This window comes from Symphalangus syndactylus, chromosome Y (genome assembly GCF_028878055.3).
Source record: "Symphalangus syndactylus isolate Jambi chromosome Y, NHGRI_mSymSyn1-v2.1_pri, whole genome shotgun sequence".
Classification (NCBI taxonomy): Eukaryota; Metazoa; Chordata; class Mammalia; order Primates; family Hylobatidae; genus Symphalangus; species Symphalangus syndactylus.
In genome coordinates this window covers 19,991,782-20,007,511 of record NC_072448.2, presented here as the reverse complement: position 1 = coordinate 20,007,511, position 15,730 = coordinate 19,991,782, and the positions used below count along the sequence as shown (strand labels likewise).

Here is a 15,730-nt window from a genome sequence, read left to right as displayed (position 1 = left end):
CATGATACTGCAAATATTACAGATTAAATTTGTGAGTAGCAGGAAAAGTGACATTACAATAGGTGTTTATAGACAAATGTTTCTACAACAACTTGAAAATTAATGTACTTAGATATTTAATATAGAATTTAAATAAGATATTAAATTAAAGATATTTCAATAACTATCTTTATTTAATAAAATATTTGTATTAAATATTTAAATAAAGAATTAGAAAAGAAACAACACAATCGAATCTCAGACACTACAGTGAGGGGATAATAATGTAGAGAAAATGAGTGAAACACACAAAGCTAACCTTTGGTTGTGGGAGAAATATAATAAATGGTGGAAACCTCAGGCAAGTTTAAAAAAAAAGGGAGAAAGGACAAATAAAACTGAGAATGTAAAAGATACATAAACATAGATTCAGTATAGATTAAGAAGCTAATAAGGAATTATGATTAACACTTTATCCTACAAATATGAAAACAGATCAAATAGATTTTTATAATCTGCCTATATAAATAGATATATATATAGCTTAGAGTATCACTATTTATGTTTATACTAAGCTGTATCTATAGCTTAATAAAACTCATACGAGAAGACATATTTAATCTGAATAGTCTCATAAATGTTCAAGAAAATAAAGCATTGTTCCCAGAGATAAAACACTAGGCTCATAGTTTTCCCCAGGCAGATCATTTCAATATATATGAAGAATTCTATGAAGTAGAAAAGGGAAAGTCCTAAACTTATTCTGTGAGGCAAGGAGAAGTTTGATGCCAACAATATATAAACTGAGTGTCTAAAAACATATGAAAACTGAAGTCCATTCTCATTCGTGAAACAAATGATGAAATCCCAAATGTAAAAAGGTTTATGTAGATTCTTTGAGGGTTAGACTGAAATTTGCTTCTGCCAGATCCTGCGACTCTGCGAAAACCCACACGAAGATTTATATTTTGAGATTTTCTCTAATACCCATGCAATCTGGAACTGGCTTGACAGTCTGTGTGATAGCCAACCTCTGACCGTGATTTCTCAGGGTCACAATTTTTTTCTGTTAGCCTCCTTGTTCTGATCAGTTCCAAGATGACTTTGATCAAAGTTCCTTGAGCTTGGAAATAGGAATGGATTTAGTTCAGTCTCACCCTTACTGTGAAGACACAGTCCTATGGAATCCAGATCAACTGGGATAGAGTCGGCTATGAAACTCTTTTCACAAGTAGTCCCTAGGCCTTGACCACAGTCTTTCTTGAGACAGGAGGCCAATAATTCCTTCTTGGGCTGCCACTTTTTGCTATAATTAATGTTTCTTCAATTTGGAATTTTTAATTGCTTGGGAAGTGACATGGATTGGTGTGCCTCCATTCAACCCTCAACTCCAACTCTATCTCCCAGAATTCATCCCACGTGTTGCCGGTGGGACCCAGGGAGGGGTAATTGAATCATGGGGGCTGGTTTTTCTCATGCTGCTCGTGTGATAGTGAAAAAGTCTCAGGAGATCTGATGGGTTAATCAGGGGTTTCCACTTTTGGTTCTTCCTTATTCTCTCTTAGCATTGCCATGTAAGAAGTGCCTTTATTCCTATACCATGATTCTGCGGCCTCCCCAGCCATGTGGAACTGTAAGTCCAATTAAAGCCCCTTTTCCTCCCAGTTTGAGGTATGTCTTTATCAGCAGCGTGAAAATGAACTAATACAGGACGGTGGGCCCAAATAACCTTGGCTTCCAGGATAGAATTACAAGTTGGAGAAATTTGGGATCTTTTCTGCGGCAAATTTTGCAGTGGGTGTTATTTTTCTAATTTTCTTTTCCTCTCTTCACCTTTGTTTCTCACAAGGTACTCTCACTGTGTAGCCCAGGCTGGAGAGCAGTGGCACCATCTGGGCTCACCACATCCTCTGCCTCCCACGTTCCGCCTCTGGAGTAGCCGGGATTACAAGCATGCATCACCACGCCCAGCTAATATTTTCTATTTTTAGTAGAGGCCAGGCTTCGCCATGTTGCCCAGGCTGGTCTCCAACTCCTGACCTCGTGATTCCCCCGTCTCAGCCTTCCAAAGTCCAAAGTGCTGGGAATACAGGCGTGAGCCACTGTGCCCAGCCCACTCCAGGAGTTTTTACCTAAGCGAGTGGACGAGTGGAGTTCCCTTTTCTTTTTTCTTTTCTGAGACATGGTCTCTCCGTGTCATCCTGGCTGGAGTGCCGTAGTCTGATCTTTACAACCTCTGCCTCCCAGGTTCAGGTGGTTCTCCTGCCTCAGCCTCCCAAGTAGCTGGGACCACAGGAAAGTGCCACTAGGCCTGGATAATTATTGTGTTTTTGGTAGAGACAGGTTTTTGCCATGTTACCTAGGCTGGTCTCGAACTCCTCACCTCAAGTGACCCACCAACCTCGGCCTCCCAAAATGTAGAAATTTCAGGCGAGTGCCACCCCACCTGGCCTGCAGTTGCGGTTCTTTGATATGAAAAGAAATCTGTGGAGGAAAAAGCTTGGTTTGTGTGAGCGCCTGAGCTCAGTTTGGTTCAAAGCTTTGGGATACCTATTATTTACTGGCAGTGATGGTATGTTGTTAGTGTACAATATGTTCATGTCATACATAGCGTATGTGAATGCTCATCAGATATTTTCAGATAACAAATAGTCATTCCGGTAGTTAGAGCCATTACAGCAATTTCCACCAGGGGATTTCACAGTTGAATTCCGGTTGTGGGCAACAGTGATTAACATGACGGTCATTAAGGAGAAGAGATTTTGACACGTCCAGCCATGTTTAGATATCAGGGCCTTGAAGGGATGGGTTTGGCATATTACTCAGAAAGAGTGCATCGGACTGGATATAAAAAACACATTGAATTGTTTTTCTTGCCTCTAGAACATGAAAGGACAATTCGAGATATAGAAACAATGGAACATTTCATAGCATGGCTTGACATTTCACTGAACTATTATCCTTTTAACCATGTACGAAGTTTCTTACATATGCAAAGGTAGGACAGCTCTAGGAAGACACAGGTGGGGTCAGAGGTCACAATCCACAGCAAGATGACAGTCTCTTGTGGATCGCACCGTGAGGGATGAATTAGAGTGAGAATTAACTTTCCGGGTGCCAAAAGAGAATAAGGAGAATGAAGCTATCAGCAGTTAACAGTATGGGATTAATTGAAATGAACTGACAGCTTTTTTTGGCTTTCCATCAAATTGAGTAAAGAAAGGGGAACTGCTTATCTAATTTCACACATATACAGTTGTGGATTAATTAAAAGATTACACAACCCATATATTATGGGTATCTCATATAAATGTATTTGTAGATGGGCAAACTCACAGTGTGGAAATAGGTGTGTATATGTAAATATATACACATTTATTGACTGACAGTAAGTTAGAAATTATTCTTCCATTTCACCATTCCCTTTCCTAGAATTTTGTCACGAATATAATTTTTCCATATATTTCAAGCCTACTCTCTGGTGGCATGTAATGTATGTATACAGTGAAGCTGTGAGATATCGCAATGTTGGTGTCCGAGAAAACCGTAACAGTGGTGTTATAAAAGATTGTGAGGAGAAAGTTATACTTCATGATACTACAAATACACAGGTACAATTTAATCAAAAGTGAAATCAATCAACATAATTTGTTTTCAATGTTTTATTTAAAATAATTAATTTCAACAGGATTACTCAAGGAAAATAACGGTATTCATAATAAATTTAGTTGAAGAATTTCCTTTAATTGTTGATTATTTAAAATGTGAGTTAAATTCTAAAAGGCACTGTATAATGTAGTTTCATGAAGCATTCTTTATGGTTTTCATAAAATTAATAGTCTCAATGGAATATTTTGAGACTGAGAATTTTCTATATATCATTTTATTCTACTTTCAATTTATTACTTGCTTCAATGCCCTCACTGATAGAAATAAAAACATGTATATTTACACATATGCAAAATGTGGATTTTTGTTTATGTTTTCTAGTGAGAGAAAGTTACCAATAATTTTATCTATATAGGAAAATTTTTACAAACACAAAGTTCTTAAATTTCTTCTCCTTTGAAGCTTCATATTTCAGTCGATGTATGAAATGGAATTGGCTGTCATCAATCTTTGATTTCACTGTTATTTGTGAGTTCCTGATACACTATTAGGAATGTATAGACTTTAAAACTTGCTTTCTTCTTCTTCATCTCCCTCTGGACATGTATATGTGATTTCTACAGTAATGTGCACCGTTATCTGACATATTGGTTGCTGAAAGATACAAGCATCAATAGAATTCTTAGTTTCAGGGAATCTTTGGGAACAGACAAGTAAAACTGAAAGATAATGATGGTGTGAATGTAAGCAAGCAGTTTATCACAGAGGTACAATAAGGGTGAAAATACATGTAAAAATACATGCCTCATCCAAAACATGACGTAGAAAAAAGTGAAAAATTTAACTGGGCATGAAGGGCAGTTTAAAAATTTTGATTATTTCTGGTGAGAGCAAGTAGCTCAGAAAGCATGAAGAAGTCCTTCAAAGGTACATGTTGGATTTGCAGGTCCGGATGGGAAGCCTGGGTCTAGGGGAGGGTGACAAGGTCCTGGTTAGGTGGAGGTCTTCCTGGGGCTCAGGGCTGTCTCAGTGGGAAAGCTGGGAAGGGGAAATGCATGCTTCACCCCAGCTGGAGGGCCACCTCAGCCCAACTAGATGAAATTGTCCCTTGACTGTCCTCTTTCTCCTTCTTGGACAGGCAGGTGGAGGAACTCAGTCATCCTGAGTATGAGTGGCAGGAAGCAGTTTGCCTTTCATCACGACGTTTACTTTGGCAATGAAATGATCCCTCAGGAGTATTGCGTTGGCATCCTCAATGAGGAGTACCTCCCGGCATGGTAGAGGGGGTAGTACGTAGGAAGCTCAGCCTGGCGTGAGCCTTCCTGACTCCTCTCCCTCCAGGAGACAGGGTGACTGGCTCCACTGCAGTCCAGTGCTTCTAGAGTCATGGAAGTGAAGGCCCCAGTATCCCACAGAGCACTGCCTAACTGAGCTTCTTCAGCTCATTGGCTGACAGTGACTGCCCAGGGTATGGCAAGATTGATGAGGTGGGGCAGCTATGGGACATCATGGCAAAGGAACTTGTTTGACATTCCTTGGCATCAGACGAATGAGCTTTGAACCGGAACCTCACCTGTCACGACCACTTTGCCCAGTCCCCGAGATCATCCGCCAGGGCCTGTGGCTCAATGTCCTGCAGCACCACCCAAGGGAGTTAGGCCCTCAGAGAGGGAACAGAGAAAAGGCCAGGTAAGCAGCCCAGGGCTGGGGCTTGAGAGGCCTGTGTGTCCTGGATTTAGGACACACATAGAGAAGCCAAGGCTCAGGGAGGAGACTGCAGTAAGCAAACTCAGGCCATCATGGGATGGTGGAGAAAGGCCCCGAAGGGAACTGTAGTACCCACATTTCAGGATGGGGGAACCCTAATCCGCTTAATTGGCATCAGTAGCTAAGGTCAATGGGTGACAAGGCAGGAACAAGAGATGGTTGCCTCATCATTCCTTGCTAGGTCCCTTCCCTATCCTGAGGTGTGCTACTACCTGCGGTTCAGTTTCGGCTCCACCAGGCCTCTCTCACCCACCACACAGATGCTCACCTGAGGCCTGTGTAGGTCTGCATCCTCCCAGAGTGGCTCTCCCAGGCCTGCCAAGTCACATTTGGACAACCCCAGGCTCCCCTGACATGTTTGCTCCCCTCTGCCATCTTCATTCAGCCAGCAACCCTCCACCCCCAAAAAAGGCAGGCCACCACACCGGGAATCTGGAGTACCACACAGGGTTCACAGGGGAGGAAATATGAAGAGATGGCAAAACGGAAGGGGACTTTCTGTGTGTTTCAAGGAAGGCAATCTCACTGGACATTGAGGCCCACCTCACTAGTGGTGAGGACACCCAGTGTCTCTTGGCCCTCAGCATGTGCACACAAACACACACAGTGTCTAAATGGCATTGACATCAATACTACCTGAGTGATCCTCAGATCCTACACAACCCCTGTAAAAATATCCATGACCCATTCTTCTTAGAAAAGCAATCTGAGAATCCTAAATTTCCTATGAAATGGCAGAAGATCCTGAAAACCCACAGCAATCCACTACAAAGCACAAAGTTGGAGGCGTTACACTAACTAACTTCATGATATGCTACTACAAAGCTTTACGTACCAAAATACAATAGCCCTGGAAGAAAAGCAGAGACTCGAGCTTATGAAAAGCAATAGGAGCCCAGAACTAAGTCACTGAACTTGCGGCTGATGGCCTTTTCCCGAAGAAGCAAGAACGCCCAGTGCAAACTCAGGTATGTTCTATAAACTAGGCTGGGGAAAACCTGAATAGCCACATAAAGGATTTTACGAGTAGATTATATCTCACCAAACTCCAGTGTCAGACCTGAAACGATGCAAATACCAGAAGAAATTACAAGGAAGAAGCTCCATGGCATCCCTGTGGGCAATGATGACCTCAAAGTGACTGCAAGAGTACAGTAAACACCTTCCAAACTAGAGAATGGAATCATAGCAAACTAAAGTGCTTCACCACACCACAGAAAACTAAACATACGGAAGGGGCATCCTGCAGGACGGGAGCAATGACTGGATCACCATACATCTGTTAATGGGTGAATATTCACATTACATAAGGAACTCTCAACAACTCCATGGCATGAAATCAAATGGGTGAAGGCTGCGAATACTCATTTCTGAAACTAAGACATACGGTTGCCCAGAAGACACCCTAAAATGTCCTCATTATCCCTAATCCATCAGGAAAATGCAAATCAAAAACACAATGGGATTTCTTCTCACTTCAGTCAGAATGCCTGTTATCCAAAAGACAAAAACATAAAACAAAACAAAACAAAACCCCCCTCATTTCTGGTGAGGATACTGCGAAAAAGAATTCTTTGCTAACTTTTGGTGAGAAGGTAAATTAGTGCAGGCTTTTCAAGAAGCTTTACGGCTTTTATTTAAGTATCAACAGTCTTCAGAAATCTATAAGTAGAACCACCCATCATATGACCCAGCAACTCCGAATACCCAGGCACGCCCACAGGTACACAGATCACTATTGCTGCTCTCATTACATTTTGGCTGTAGCCAAAATCCGGAAACAACCTGAGTGTACCTCCATTGATGAGTGGATTAAAAACTGGGGCAAATACACACAGGCACAATGGAAAAATGTGCTGCAATAACAAATAAGGAAATCCTGCCAGTTGTGACAATGCATGTCAATCTGCTGAATGTGTGTGTGCCATTTTGTTAAGTGACATCAGCCAGGTATCAGAAAGGCGAATAGCACATGACCTCATGTTTATATGAAATCAAACAAGCGGACTTCACAGAGGTACTGACTCTGATGGCTGGGGTTGAGAGGTTGCACTGAGGAAATGCTGGGTCAAGAATTCATATTTCTAGTTAAAAAGGAGTGATAGGTTAAAAATATTGTGTTCAGCATGCTGACTGTAACTAGTGATAACAAATTCTTTCTGTAAAATAATCCTAAGACAGTGCAGGTCAAGTTTTTCCACAACAAAAATGACAAGTATGTAAGGTCACGCATGTGTTGATTAGCTGGATGTATCCAATGCATAGTGTATATGACCTTTGAAACATCACCCCTTAAGTTATAAATATGTATCATTTCATATGACATTCCTAAACATACAATTTTTAAAATGCCTTAAGAGAATAAATGTCCATAAAATATTTTATTATACAGCAGTGCTTTTCTTTTCTATCAAAGTCTTTCTCACGACACAGGAAAAGAAAATGAAAATCCCAATGAATGCTGATGATGAGTTGAAAGATAGAAATTACAGGTGTGGAGGCTATAGTCCATGAATTGAAATCTTCACTGCATGTCTCCAAAGAAGACCTGAGGAGGAAGAAGAAAAAAGCAGAAACCTCAAAGCCATGCCAGGGCCATGGGTCACTCCTGTAATCCCAGCACTTTGATAGGCTGAGGTGGGAGGATTGCCTGCACTCACGAGATCCAGAGGAGCCTGGGGCAACATGGGCCCACATCCAAAAGGTAATCAATTAGTTAATTAATGCATAGCTGTGAGGAGTGGCATGCACATTTAGTGCCAGCTGTGTGAGAGTCTCAGTTGAGAGGATCACATGGGTGTGTGTTGTCTGCGCTGCAGTGGGCTGAGACACTGGAGCTGCTGTCCAACCTAGAAGATGGAGGAAGACCCATTCTCAGATAACCAACAAAAAAAGCGTCATTTTAGGTAAATTAAAACTATGTAGTGTGAGGAGAATCAAAATCAACGAAACTTCATTCGAGCCTACGAGATCCGATGAAGGAAGCCAGCTTTCACATAGTAACAGCCCCAGATGGGGTGAAGAATGAGAAAAGGCAGAGAGAACCCTGTAAATAATACACCAAACTCCCCAAACGAGTTAAAAGACACAAATGTACAAAGAGTGCTTCTTTTCCACTCAAAGCCCTTCATAACAAGTGCAAGTGTCTTTTTCTGAATCCCTGACAAGCATTCAGCCAGGTTGAACCTCTTGGTGAAGTTTCCAGACCATGATTTGCCCTTTCTATATGGTCTCATTTGTTATTTCGTATCACTTATCTGCAGCAGGTCACAAGGAATCATGATTTTTGACATTGTTTGACACAATGAAGAACTCAGGTGTGAGTTCACTAAACAACAGTTTTATGACAAGTCATGAAGAAATTCTGTATGCAAGATGTTTCTTAAAAATAATAAAAAACTGAAACGGACAAAGAAGAACATTATCTACATTTCATTACTGCGCTTGTGTTTACGCGGCATGGATCTATGAACTATAGATGCCTCCCGGAAAATGATCTGACACAATCACTTGAAAGTTCTCCTTTTGCATAACGCACTTTTTCACTTTTCCACCTTTTAGGTTCACTGAGTGGGATGAGTGGAACCCATGTGACTTTTGGCTTTGCGGCAATGCCCAGTATCTTTTTTTAACACTGTCATTGCTAAATCGGCCTGAAATAAACCATTCATTATGGCCCACAAAAAGAACACATCTCTTTCAGATGAGAGTCTTTAAAAGAGGAATTTCATCCAGACATGAAAACGATCATCTGATGCCCCTGCCAGCAGACTCAGAATCACAAACTAAATTCAGGTAGAGAATAGAAAGACAGATGATACAGACGGAGAGAGTGTGGTGGGGAAGGAAGCGAAGGAAGAAAGGAGGGGAGTAAAGGAAAGAAAGGAAAATAGGAAGGGAGAGAGAGCGATAGATGTTCAAAGACACAGGTACAATGTCTAGCATGGTTGTAGAGATAGGCATGTACAAATTACCGCAGGAAGTGAGGAAAATTATGGGACAGACATAGACATAGGTGGAGTCAGAGAAAAGCTACAAACCCACGCAGAGTAATGAATGTACACAACCACAAACACACAATTGTTAGTTTAAACATGAAAAAACACCTAGACCCTGACAGTAGAAATCACAGAGGTGTTTCTGTTACTGAGGCAGATTGCAAATTTGTCAGTGCCCTTAGCATCTGTGGCCCATGTGCACGGATATTGAGTGGAAGAAGCGTTAGACAGCCTGTATAATTCAGCACGCTCTCTGATAATACCAAAACAATGGATCTCCTGTGAAATCACCAGACGGAATTGCATGTAAGATTCGAGGAAGAAGCCCAGTCTGCTGCCTTCACTCAGTGGGGTGGCAATATGGCTGAGCCACGAACCCATGTCACGCCCAACCATTGTAGACAGTTCCCGGTTTGCTGCCTGCCTTGGAAAAAGCTCTTCCCCTATCACCACTTTAAAACAGGCTGGCTCCAAAATTAGCCCTGGCATCTATATACAGTGTTTTTCTGATCCATTTACCTCCTACAGAAATCATTGCAAGACCCTTTCCTCAACTTTTTCCTATGCCCTAAATTTCGGGCAAGACCATTTCAGAGGAACTGATTATAGGCAAGTCCGCAGACATTTCCTAATATGAGTTGCCCTGAGTGCACACAGCAATCTGTTGCCCCATTCCCACTATAGGGATACTGTACTGGACCACAGTGCCTTTGACCGGCACACAGTAAGGTAGAGGGCAGCTTGAGGGGGCCAAAGGGTTCCCACTGTTTTCAGAATAATTTGCTGAGAAAACCTGTTTCTCCTGTTTGTGGGTCATGGGGACAGTAGTCAGAGAAAGACAGGACTCCCGCTCCAGAGCTTCAGCTGTCCCCATAGGAGCAGGGGCAAAACTGGCCTATAGATTTTCAAAGCTCCACTGCTGATACCGAGCAGGAGGTGTGGAATGCGTATTGAAGGCAGCACAAGAGATTCATGAACTTTGACTGCCGAACCCTCTTCCCTGAAACAACACAGCTCTTCTCACAGAAGCCGTGCTGACCACTGTCCATACGGGACAGGAATGTTAGCACTCTATTAGTGTGTGCCCAACATGGATGCTTATGTTGGAACTGTTTTATTTGGGAACAGGGAAGAAAGTGCTGCCCCCGACACCAAAATCCTACTCCCCCATCCGTGACAGAGGCGACCCCTCGTCTTGTGCACAGATACACACAAGTGGGTCTTCCTGGGAAGCAGGCACCCACTCGTGAATGAAAACGGTAATGTTTTGTCCTCCTGTGTGAAGCTTGCAACACATACTCTAAAATTATATTACTTTACATTATTAACCTTAGGCAAAGTGTGCTGCAAAGGCCACAGAAAATTAAAGGGCCGTGGGCTACAGAAACAATCTGCAGTGCCAATCACTGGGGAGAATAGAGCCTCACTAGAGTTTGCAAGAGCACAAAATGCACTTGTAATGTTGTTAGCAACATACACTATTGGATCTTCACCTAACACAAAATCTTGGAGGAAAGCTTAACCCAAATAAAGATGTAAACATCAACAAGAGTGTCCATATCCTGGGTCATCAAGTGACAAGACAGTCCATGCGTGGATTCTCCAGCAATCTTATATTCCGCAAATCCAACCCCTTTCCCCTCACTTCTGCAAGATTCTCTTTTCCCTTAGTCATCTATGCCAAAAAGCATATCCTGAATGCCTTCCCACATGCCTCCGTCACCTTTCCCACAGTCCATCCATACACCTTACATGCCCATTTCTTTTCACCATGAGGCGTGAGAAGTCCTGAGAGGCTCATTGTCCCAGAAAAGGATTATGCGTTCACCTTTAAAAGAACATGTCGGTTCAACACGAAAGTGAACTTTAAGATTTCCATCATCCTCTGCTTATCTATTCTGTATGATGATACCCAAAATGAAGGATTTTGGAGATCCCAGCAAACCGGGCCCTGGAAACCTTAGTGCCCATTAACCCCTTTCCTTGAATTACCTCTGCCTCTACAGGACGAAGCAAGCCTCCAACCAAGCTGTCTTTTGCTTTTACCTCCCGAACTATGTCCTGTAGAAAGAATCCCAACACATTCCACACCCACTCACTCTACAAATTTAGAGGCCAAGCTCCAACACACACTGGTCATTTCCATGAAGAAAATAAAGCATACTGATTGATCAATTCCTTATGACACCTGAATCCAGGGGAAAAACACACACACACACAAACACACACACACACACACACACACAAACACAGAGTCACACATCCTTGAGAATGTTTATTTTTCACTCCATACAATCCAAGTTTACCCCCCTGCCTGTCTGATTTTTTGTGACTGGATCTGTTTTTCCTTTAGTTCCCGCGCATAAGACCGTGAGTACTGACATCCTGCATACTGTAGTAAGTTTTCAGGAGTTCTGCTGTTTTAGGTAAAGTCCGATGCTCCATCATATTCAACTCAGCATCTGGGAGTCCCCTAGAGAAACACAAATGCATGTCAAAACGCACTTCTCTGAGCCATACTTTGAAATGTTTCAATTGTAGGGCCCGCTGAGAAAAGGATATCCCTTCCCTATTTGTGATCGCTTAAACTTCCTCCTACCATGTGTTACGAATTGTTCTCTGCAATACCTTTCCCTTTCCCAGTATTCTCTGTGAGGGGAGTCGGCTAACAAGATGCATTGTACACTAAAAGCACACAGAAATCTCATGGGGCAATAGCTTAAGGAAATCCATCAATCTAAAGAGTCCTTTGTGGTCTGGGGCAAGGATGACCACGAGGCACACTGAGGGAGCCCAATCTTATGGGGTTTGTTGGATGAGTGCTGGTGGGGTTGATGGCCATGGAATCAAGGGCCACATATTGAAGTGAATGATTTTCAGCTTTACTTCTCAGTGATTCTGGAAATGGACTATGCTCCCCTGGGCTTAAGACTCCACAGCTATAACCTGCTTTGCAGTGCAGTCTCTAAATGTGCCTTTTGCAGCCCAATGCCATGAATGTCCTGGATTCTGTCGCTCTCTGTCTTCCTCTCAAGGAATTTCTACATGTATGAAAGGAGCCTCAACGTCTACATTTCTGAAATGAGCGCCCAGGCTCCCTGAATAGGCAGGTGTGTCCACCCCTTCTCCTGGGCATCAAACAGCTCCAGTTCCAACTGAACGGCTCACCTGAAATCTCTGTTCCCTCTTCAGGTGGCTTCATCCTCTGGTAGTATTGCAGGGGATTGCGCCACACGTCCTTACATAGGATCTGTCAGGGGAATCAATCGGGAAAGGCCTCATCAGGGCTCAGACTGGTGACCCAAGCAGCTGGGAACACACCGGGGTCATTCCTGATGTTTCCCAGTGAGGACCCACCTCAGCAATCCTATTAGACCCTGCGAAGTTGTGGTCAGAAAGCCAGTTGAAGAAGTTAAGGCTGCTGTCGTGGTGTCTGCGGCGATAGGCCTCAACTTCATAATCCGGATACCACTGAATTGGAGTGGAATGAGAAGCCCTGTATTCTACAGAGACAGGAGGTTTTGTGGGAAGGGGGCTGGATCACCTTGGCAATGATCCACCCACATCTTCCTTACACTACCCATCCTGGGAGCCACCTGGCACCTGTGATGTTCACGAGATATTCCTTGGTAATCACTTTATTCTGGAAATAGGGGTTACTCTGAAAGAACAACATGATCTTGCAGAGATGAACGGGATGCTTCACTTCTTCCACCTGTCAGGACAAGGTGCAGAAAGCTTAAATACCTTTTTGGGTGAGGTGCCCACTGTTGCTTACAGGAATGAATTATTTCCCTTACCCTCCCCCGCTAAACCCTCTAACCTCAGTCTTCCTGGCCTCACCTCCAAGTTGATCATGTAGCTCAGCATGTCTTCATCTTGCTCAGTGATCAGGGCTGACATCTGGGGGTGGTTTGCAATCTGATTTAGGTCAAAGAGCCTTTACATGCCATGGAAGGAAAAGCTACGAGCAACAGGGAAGAAGGCCTAAGAGCACCCAGAGGCTGGGGTACGGGATTTCTCAGATCTGCATCCACGTATGACCTCCTTTCGCCTCCCCCTCCCCCTAAACTAAGGCCTCTTGGGTTCGCAGAGCAGGTATAATTATGAGGGTGACTGCACTGACGTGGGGAGGCGTGATGTGCAGAGTTGCTGGTGTCTGAGGAGTGGCAGAATCTGCTTATAGCCGAAGACGCCCAGTCCCAGAGCAGACTAGCAAGGGGGAGCAATCACACTCCCTTCAAAGTAGCTTGATTCACACAAAAACCTATTCTGGTCTGAACTCGCTTCTGCTCTTCAAAAAGATGCCCCAAACGTCTGCTGCTCGGCATCACCAAGGGTTTCTCTGCCGCATGCAGGAAAAGAGTACCCAAGCCTGCTCCGGCTTTCCACAGCCACATTTGTTCGGGGCAACTCACCTCTGTTTCCCAAATAGTCACATCGACGCCGAGCTGCCCATAAGTTACTGACACCTCCCCTAGAGCACCTCTCCACCGGAAAGGCAGAAGAAACACTGAGAAGGATACAACATTGGCCCAGAAGCCAGGGACGCTCTGGATGATAGCGCCTCTGCGGTCGAGGTGGGGCTTGCGCCTCCGCTCCATCTTTTCCCTCTGCCGAGAAAAGGCCTTCCCGGCTTGGGCATTAACCGGCTCCAGCTCCACCTGAACGGCCAGCAGCTCCTCCAGTGCAGACGCTGGGGTCATGGGCCCAGCGCCAGGCTGTGCCCGCTGGGCCTCCTCCTGCCGCTCCACGAGGCCCTCCTCCTGGGCCACCACCTCCACCTCCGCCATGATGTCGTCCAACACCAGCACCGCCTCCTCCCCCAAAGCCGCCTGCTCACTCTCCACCCCGGCCGCCCCCTCCTGTAGAGCCTCCATCCTGAAGACGGTGCCCTCCTCCGCACTCCCACTGACCGAGGCCTGTGCTGCCGGACCCAAGCCACAGGAACCCTGCCACGGGCTTTATTGCACCCGTGGGTCAGCGGGCCCTCAGGACGCATGCGCGGGGCTTCCAGGCGCCCCCTAAGGGACTGCGCGCGAAGGGCGCAGGGAGCCGCCCCGATGTGACCGCCTTCCTGCCATCGTGGCCAATCAATGGGAGGGCGGTGGGTGTCTCCCTGGGCGGCACAGCCACTGGCGGGACTGCATCTCCAGCCCCGCTCCGCCCATACCCTTCCCCCCCGCCGCCTCGCCTCCCCAAGCCTCCTCCGGGAAGCCCTTGGAGCTTGTGCCGGGTAGGTAGCTCGGCGTCCGGGCACAGGCGTGCTGCGTGGCCTGTGGAAGTGTGGGCATGGCAGCCCTGTGCCCTGACATCCTGAGTGTGCAAGCCATGAACATGTCGATGTGTCATTAACACATGCAACATCTGTCTTCGTTAGGCAGGCCAGGTAGATGCTACGGAAGTAATACTGCAGATCCAGAGAACTCTCTCTGGTTGCTGGGGCGAGGGTCGCAGGGGTGGTCTGGGGAAAGCGAGTAGGGGCGGGGACGTTGGAGGAAAGTCGCCTGCTTGTGCTGAGGTGGAAATGATCTGCTCTAGCGGCCAGAACCTTGGCACGTACTCTCGGAGGTCGAGGCCAATACAGGCTCCGAGTACCATGCTTCCTCCCTGAGCATGCTGTACTCCAACGAGCATTCCAAAGGGCCTCTTGTCCTATGCCCTGGGCACACTTGAGGCCAGCCGCCAGGGTTGGCCATTGAGGGCCTGCACGCACGCTGTTGTGCACTGCCTTGCACACCCAGCGGCTGCGGTGACTGCTGATGGGGCTCTGCAGGCCCAGGGCCTGGGCCTCTGGCTCCTGAGTTCCTGTTCGCAGTTGAGCCTGCTGGGGACCCGAGCCCTATGGCCAGTGCGGGATCTGCGGGCCCAGCGGGGCTCCTCAGGAAACCTGGTTCCTCGTAGGTGTGGGAATAGGTTCTCAGCAGGGCGACGTCCGTGGGGCTTTCAGGGAGCGGGTGTGTTGGGGATCCGGCCCCCAGCGCCCAGGGTTTGCAGGGCATGGGCTGGGCCGCGCAGGCCGGTTTCTGTGGGAGCATCGCAGATGGCCCTGTGTTCAGGCTGGAGGCTCTGCTGGAGAGGACGGCCAGGGTACAGAGCAGGGAGGCGGCCTTGGAAGAGGAGGCGGTGCTGACGGTGGAAGAAGACATAATGGCTGAGGTGGAGGTGGTGGTTGCGTAGGAGAACAACGTAGGGTGGCAGAAGGAGGGCCAGCCGGCACAGCCTAGCCCTGGACCCAGCACACTTGGGTCGTCAATGGACTCGCTGGAGGTCCTTCACTCGGAGCTGGGCTCCGTGAATGCCCCAGGCCACAGGGCATCTCCGCCTTCTGGGCCAGAGCCATATCCTGGGAGCTACCAATTTAGGATGGCTGGCAG

The 15,730-nt window shown here is 45.8% G+C and overlaps 1 protein-coding gene across 1 annotated transcript; it reads right to left on the bottom strand.

Moving 5' to 3' along the window:
• Nucleotides 1–11,665: 11,665 nt before the first annotated feature.
• On the bottom strand, nucleotides 11,666–14,355 carry LOC129476754 (testis-specific Y-encoded protein 3-like). The gene is given in 7 exon segments (XM_055269613.1): nucleotides 11,666–11,826; nucleotides 12,522–12,603; nucleotides 12,711–12,856; nucleotides 12,957–13,068; nucleotides 13,197–13,274; nucleotides 13,880–14,310; nucleotides 14,313–14,355. Coding segments are annotated over 7 exon segments (915 nt in total). The 3' UTR covers nucleotides 11,666–11,803.
• Nucleotides 14,356–15,730: the final 1,375 nt, after the last annotated feature.